This window comes from Blastomyces gilchristii, assembly GCF_000003855.2.
Source record: "Blastomyces gilchristii SLH14081 genomic scaffold supercont1.8, whole genome shotgun sequence".
Taxonomy (NCBI): Eukaryota; Fungi; Ascomycota; class Eurotiomycetes; order Onygenales; family Ajellomycetaceae; genus Blastomyces; species Blastomyces gilchristii.
The window spans coordinates 103,027-110,285 of NW_003101675.1; the positions used below are offsets into that span (position 1 = coordinate 103,027).

Here is a 7,259-nt window from a genome sequence, read left to right on the forward strand (position 1 = left end):
CACTCTGGTGACTATTCAGGACTCGACCCTGTTGCTGCGGGGAGGCTAGGCCACAATGCCAACTCTCATGATATTGTCCATCGCGGGCCATCAAATGCTTCATCCGCTTATTCCAATGCAAACCGTTCGGACATATCGGACGATATTCCCGTGCCCGGTGTCGCACCCGGTACGGCGCAATATTATGATGACCCGTACTACACCGACGGAGCCGGGCAACCTGGAGGTCCTTTCGTGGACAACCCTTATGGCGCACCACCTGTGATCCGCGACGTACAAGCGAGACGGAATACGCGAATCGAAAATCCATCTGTATTTCCGCAACAAGGGAATGCGGGAATAGCGCAGAACTTTTAGGGGCTTCTCGGTTCCTGCCTTTCGACTGTCTTTCCTTGCGTTTAGCCGTGTTTTTCTTCTTTCTTTATTTTTACATTGTAGTCCATTCTGCTAGTCCCTCCCCGTTTGATTTTGCTTTTTCTATTTACCATCCTACTTGGAACACATTATCCACCTGGTCTGGAGAGTAGATCATTTCCGCCGCCACTTACTTTTTTCCCTTACCTTCCTTTCCCGGTCCGTCTCTGGCCTAGGTCAATATGAACGAACGCCTTCCCCCATTCTAATTAGGTCTGGGGCTTTTACCTTTTCTTCAGCGAAAAAGCCTCGAAAGTAGCCGCATGATTGCAAAACTAAGTCGAAACGAATACCCAACTTCCCCGCCTCAGAGGAACAAAAAAACCAAAAAAAAAAAAAAAAGGCCAATTAATAGGCACCTCTTTGCATGACATACCGATATCCATCCTTAATCGATTGATACCGCTTCTAAACCTCTTCAAAAGCAAGTATACCAAACCCATAGTACCTGGACCCTCCTTTTCCTCTCGCGTATCTCGTTTACCTTTTTGCTACATATCCTTCTCATCTACAGAATTTTATATATATATTTTTCCCCCAATTATCTATCTCCCTTCTTTTGTTCGGCCTGGCTGCTCCTAATTTCTTTTTAAATATAACTGTACCTATCTATATCCAACACACAATTTATTACTTCCAACCCCTTTTATTTCCTTTTGCCCTCATACGCCGTCATCACCATCACAATCGGAACCGTTCTACTATGCCTCATTTCAATCTTCTCTTCCAAAAGTCATCCACCGCATTTCCCCTCTCATGTTTTAACATGTATCACCTCGTCTCGTCCCATCTTAATACCTGGCCCCGTCTTTGCTTTGTGTTTGCCTCTCCATTGATTTTTTTTTTTTTTTTTTTTTTTTGTATCTACGAGTATATTCCCATTATTTAAATAGTAATGATTTGATTCGGTTTTTACACTCATCTCTATATGTATTCAAAATACCGCACCGGGCACTCCCGTTCCCCCAAGTCTCTTGTATAATTCTCATCAATCGCATATATGTTTGTTTATAGTATCTGTCTGGTATAATATATCGTAATAGTTCCAATATCAGTCCATGATAGCATAGCGTCGTACGAAAGAAAACATCACCCCCGGGACCGCGAGCACGTTCGATACAATTTCACTACCCGTCATGATTAAACGAGGTTTGATTCCCGATGAAAGAATGGAGCCCGACGCGGCTTTTTGAAAACAATTGACTTTTTTCTTTTTCTTCCCCTCTAACCCTAGGATGAAAACTAGCCAGGTGCGTGTGTAAGTAACTCTACAGTTTTGCATGTGTTGGTTAGTTAATCATAAAAAGTGAGATAGATGATGTAAATAATCTGTCTGCTGAGCTGGGTTTGCGTTTGTGTTCAGTTTCTTACACCCATTCATTCCCTGTCAATGTTAATGTAAAAGAGAAAAAGAAACATATCATAAGTTACCTAGATAGTAGACAGTCAGAGGAGTGAAAATCATTCAGTGTAACTATGTATATCAGTATGCACATCCTTGTTCGTTATTTCAAGAATGACCTGTGTAGTTACATAATGTCTGCTAAGATCCCATGAAGAGACCACTTTATGTAAATAATAATGAATGTATCAACCCCTGATGTGATTTAAAGCTCACTGAGATCATTTCAAGTCACTGAGAGATGTAATATTTTCTGATATGTAACTGATTGTATTGTATGTATATGTAACTGTAGACTCTATGAATTATCTAGCTAGCTCTAGAGAAGGGAGATAGAGAGATGATGCTCATCAGCAGCAATCATTTCAGCTGCATATAACACTTCACACTCACACTATATCAATCTGTGGACTCAAACACATGTGTTTTTTCCCCATTGTTATTATTGTCATGTTTTTATGCAGTGGATTGGAATATATCCATATTATATATTATGGGGTAGATAAAATAAAAATAGATTAATCATCTTGTTATTTTCTCTAGTAGATATAAAAGTCATTAGACATAGTCAGCCTCTAGTTATATGTAACTAAATGAGCGGGATAAAAACATTGGAAAAATCAGAGAAGAAAAAATAACCATTCCCCCCCTATTTCCAGTCCTGTTTATTTCTCCTTTCCTCCTTTTTGTTTATTTTTGTCAATTTCCCATATCCCCCGACCACACGACAATTAGACAGACAATTTGCTGGATGGATAGGATAGTGGGTGGCAATGGCAGTGGAAGTTAGAAAAAATGAATGAAGTGTCCCCCCCCTCCCTTCTGCCTTCCGCCTCTCACCCATCACTATGGATCCGGCCCACAGCATCAAATAAGACATATAAACGATAAAGCAAGAAGTATGTGAAAAGAAGATATGTTTCTAGTTAAGATTAGATCATTACACACGCGCCCCGGCCCTCACACCCACACACATACGGAAACGTATATTCAACCCCCCCCCCCCCCGTTACCCACAGCCTTCACCATTTCGGCCTCGAGCCCTCACCTATACCACTTTCCATAGGGCCCACGAATATATAGAAACCAGGCCCAGGCAACCACGGTTCAAATTAGGAAATGAAGGAAGCGAAGCACGGGACACCCAACCCCCGCACCAAACATAAATGAAGCAAGAAGCACGATAAATAAATTTGAAATTGTCGGCAAAGGAAATGCGAAAGGGTTTCCGAAATATCAAACCCATTTAAGAAAAAAAAAAAGAAAAAAAAAAAAAAAACCCAAACCAAAAATTAAAAATTAAAACTCCTACGTCTTCATATCCCACGTGGGCTTCAAATTTGACGTAATATCTTGCACCCGTCCCGGCAGCTTCAGGCGGCAGACGACTAACCCGATACCACCAGCGCGGATATTATACGCATGTGCTGCGGAGACGCCGGTGCGGTTGCTGCGGATGCTCTCTGAGTCACTGGCTGTTTCGGCATTTCTGAAGCGAGGGGGTGTTGCGAAAGTCGAGGGCAGTGTAGGTGCCGGATTTTGCGGAAGCGCATGACTGGGCGAAAATTGTTTAGTATACATATACATTAGTGCTTCTTTGATGAGACGAAAGGATTACTTACGGACTAGGCACGGCTGCGAGATCATCATATGAAGACGCCAAGGGGATATGTGCCGGGCGCACGGGGACATAAGGTCGTAGGCCTCCCCTGACGCGTCTCAGAACGACCTGCTTTACGTTCTTTGACGGTGGGACCAGGAGCGAAATCGATGGGAAGAATCATGGTGTCATCCTTGAGCTTGTGCGCGCTGGGGAGGATGTGGAGGGGACCTGGTGGCGGCAGTTGAGGTTTCCGGGGCATTGGCGGTCCCCGGTTAGATATCGATGAGAACGCACGAGGGCCTGGGTCACCGGAGGTTGAGGAGAATGTCCTGTGGCTTGCTGCATAGCCAAAGGCGGACGAGGCGCCTTGGTGGCGCGGTGGCTGGGCGTAGAAATTTGGCGGCATTCGGGGCGGTGGGGTCATGGCGCGGCGACCGACGGGCTGGGCGAACGGGGCTGGTTCTGGAGGGTAGAAACCCATGTCATCACCGCCGCCTCCGTAGTTGTAGGGGTCAGGGTGGTAGCCTGGATCGTACGGCATGTCTTCGTGATAGTCATCCTGGCCGTAGTCTTCGTAATATTCCTCTTGCGGAGCAGCAGGTTTGTTGCTCTCGTCAAAATACTCCTTGTAGAAGGATCGGATGCGATTGGCCCGTTGTTCAGGGTTGTCAGATGGGTCTTCTGGTGGCAGCGGGCGGATGCCGACTGTCAGACGTCGGGTGTCGAACTTGTACCCTTGGTCATCTGGGAGACCGTACATAGTAGACAGACGTGCTTTCTCGCCTGGTTGAGGGGTGTTCGGTTCTGGGGCGTCAATGTTCACCTGCGGGAGAACTAGGGTTGAGTTTCTTTTGTCATCCCCATAGTCGCTTTCGTCATCATCTGATGGAAGAGAAATGCGAGGCAATGCTTGGGCTGAGGTTGGGGCCGGAGCCGGAGTCGGAACCGAGGTCGAGGCCGGGGCGTGAGAGTGCGACTGCGACTGCCGGTGGGAACTTGATTCGGGCTGGTCATTGTCAGGAGCTGGGAGAACATATGAAGGTGCAGAAGCCGCAGGCATTGTCGTCAGATGCAATTCATCGGCTTGAGTATTCTGAGAAACGGCTTGGCCTTGTGGTGGAGGGGGCTCGCTATGGTCACCGGACACTGGAGTGGTACCTCGTTGGATGAGAGCACCCAGGTAATCATTACTCTTCCTGAGCTCGCTTCCAGGTGTGAGTGTAGTTTGGGGCACAAGTGAGCGGTCCGGAGAATGGATGCCAGATCGATCGGATACGATATTAGGGGTGGGTGTTGCTGGCTTGCGTGGAGGGCTCCTGTGGCTCTGGTTTGACCCTATAGAATGAGTGTCATTTCCATGATGAGGAGGACTCGCTCTGGACATGCGCTGTGCATTTGTGAGGAGATTAGCATGCATCTCATCACCGGCTGGAGCATGTCGAGTACTCATGCCGGTAAAACTGGAAGAATCATCAGGGAACGGCCTAAAGTGGCCGGGAAATGACCGCATAGATCCATTGTCGCTGGGGGAAAAGGCTGCCGCAGTGCGGTATTTGTCATCATCTGCATGAGCAGCTCTTGACAAGGAGTGTAGCGAGTCCTGGGAGCCATTGAGACCTGGAGGGAGGAGATACGGACTGGTCATGGTGATATCTAAAGAAAGACCACGATTCCTTCCAGTAGGCTTTTCCGCCGTGTCAGTGGTGGTCATTTCCATTCCACCCTTCCGACCATGCCGACCCTTTTTGTTGCCCGAGGGGACAATATCCAAACCGAAATCTAGAGATTTGTGTTTATCATTGGCATCTTCAAATCGTAACTTTCTAACATGGCGACGGTGCAAAATGAGGAGTACGACAATCGCAGTGACAAGGGGGATACTATACGTCACAATTAGCTGTGGTTCTTCCTCTAACTCTTATAAATTCCCCTGAAAAAGTTGGAAGGTTCTTTTTTTTCAGTTTTTTTTAAGAGAAAAAAAAAAAAAAAAAAAAAAAAAAACACAAGGGAACATACACCACTCCTAGAACGATGGGGAGTGTGGTGGAAGATAGGCTGGAGGGTCTCTCGCACACTCCTGTGGTGTCATCGGGGCCACATGATTTTATGGGTGTGGCTGCGGCCGAGGTGGAATCTGCTGCGGGAGCCCTTTTCAGGAGCAAGGTAGGCGCGACAACGGCGGTGGGAGGAGGATGAGCCCTTCTATGGAAGTGATTGTGACCATGCATAACTCGGTATTCTCTCTTTCGAGAGACGAGTTATAAATATGGAAGAGAATAGATTTTTTTTTTTTTTTTTTCTTGTGAAAGGAATCAGATCAGTCCTATTTCCTTCTTCTTCAAGACTGGAATAGAAGCCCCGAATCAACGCGGCTGTCTGACTGATATATTATTGTGACCCAAAAGGAGCGGCTTATCCCATGCCAGTGTCACGTTCACATAAGCAAAGCAACCTTGCAGTAGAAGGAGGTAACACGGGCGGCGGGGTTGGGGAGGGGGGGGGAATATTGGAAGGATTGTTTGTCGATTACGAAGAGCAATAAGTAGGACGAGACGCAGCCACGGCGACCAGAACAGAGCAAACGAACGATAGGGAGTTGGGCAATGTTGGGTGGTGGTCAAAGGAGCGGCGTGGAGGGCATAATAAGCGCCAAAAACGACAATGACGACAACAGCAGCAGACCAAAGGAGTGGAAGTTCCCAAGTGGGAAGACGATAGAGAGCGGATGAAGAAGAAGAAGAAGAAGAAGAAGAAGAAGAAGAAGAAGAGTAGGAGAAGGAAAAAGGACCAGCGAGGTTGAGGAGGGAGGGAGGTTGGTGAGATGAAGGTGAAATGAAGGTCTGAGCGAGGTGTCGATGAATCCAGCTAGTCCGGTCACGTTGTCTGCTGTCCAGCACTGTTCCGGGCGAGACGAGATGAGACTCGCGGGCTAGGGGACACAAGGTGAACGCCCTAGTACCGTTCAGGTATAGCGCCGGTTGTGTCGCCTTCCCTTATTGGCCATCTGGTCCAGGAACAGGGCTTGGCAGACACGGATAGCCGAGGGGATCTGCCAATCACAAACACTCCACGTGATTATCAGGTGGACACTAACCGCATCTGGCCCAGCGTCCTGGCCCTCCATTCCGCTTCAAGATGTGGATTACGGATCTGGAAAGTTGCCGGCTCCAACTTGAAACAAGAAACAACAGGCGTCGGAAGAACAAGGCAGGCATGGCTGATGGCTTCCAAGGTTAAGTTAGTCTCTCTCTTTATTAATATAGAAAAACCAACTTTTCCATGTGCACACCCATCAAAAATATTTGAATGCTCTGACTCATACAGCTCAGATCAATCTTCAAATCTTCCTTCTTTTTTTCATTCTGCTCTTTTCATATATTCTCTATAGTATTTACATTCCTTATACTTTTCTCTATATTCATTTTTAATCTCTGTGTTCATGGCATGCACTGCTAAATTCTCTGTAACATGATCTCATGTGATGTCATGTGCATCTCTTTGAATTCAGATGGGATTGAACAGCTGGCTCTGCAGTCTGTATGACTCTGATTAATCTGATAATGATGATAGAGGTGATACGGGGTGGAAGAGAGTGATAGGAGGAGAGAGTGATAGAGGCAGTAGAGGGGGTAGAGGGTGGAAGTGGTAGAGGGGGCTATGAGGCGGTAGAGGCGGTGATGGTGGTAGAGGTGGTAAGGGGGGGTAGAGAGGGGGTAGAGACAGGGGGAGGTGTGTGTCGCCGCGCCTCCCGCTACCGAGACGGCCGGGTACCTGTCGCCTCTGTTTACCAAATATTTTGATTTTCCGAAGCTGATGGTGAGCCTAAAAGTCTCGTGCTTG

At 47.0% G+C, this 7,259-nt stretch overlaps 2 protein-coding genes across 2 annotated transcripts in view; one reads left to right on the forward strand and one right to left on the reverse strand.

Moving 5' to 3' along the window:
* The window catches only part of BDBG_04793 (uncharacterized protein), a gene marked incomplete at its 5' end in the record, with an annotated part of 2,978 nt that extends 960 nt beyond the window's left edge, over window positions 1–2,018 (forward strand). Inside the window, one exon of the mRNA XM_031721842.1 lies at window positions 20–2,018. Coding sequence (XP_031578333.1) covers window positions 20–357 — 338 coding nt within the window. The 3' untranslated portion in view covers window positions 358–2,018. The remainder of the gene's footprint in view (window positions 1–19) is intronic.
* Window positions 2,019–2,307: 289 nt separating this feature from the next.
* On the reverse strand, window positions 2,308–6,461 carry BDBG_04794 (uncharacterized protein). The gene is made up of 3 exons (XM_031721843.1): window positions 5,436–6,461; window positions 3,439–5,299; window positions 2,308–3,371 (listed from the first exon to the last, which is right to left on the reverse strand). The coding sequence occupies exons 1-2, from the start codon at window positions 5,645–5,647 to the stop codon at window positions 3,463–3,465; spliced, it is 2,049 nt and encodes a 682-aa protein (XP_031578334.1). The 5' UTR covers window positions 5,648–6,461; the 3' UTR covers window positions 2,308–3,371; window positions 3,439–3,462.
* Window positions 6,462–7,259: the final 798 nt, after the last annotated feature.

Coding starts and splice junctions, on each gene's coding strand:
- BDBG_04794 (XM_031721843.1), bottom strand. CDS start 5,647: ATGCATGGTCACAATCACTTCCATAGAAGGGCTCATCCTCCTCCCACC. Junction 5,300..5,435: donor CCCATCGTTCTAGGAGTGGT/GTATGTTCCCTT, acceptor TGTGACGTATAG/TATCCCCCTTGTCACTGCGA.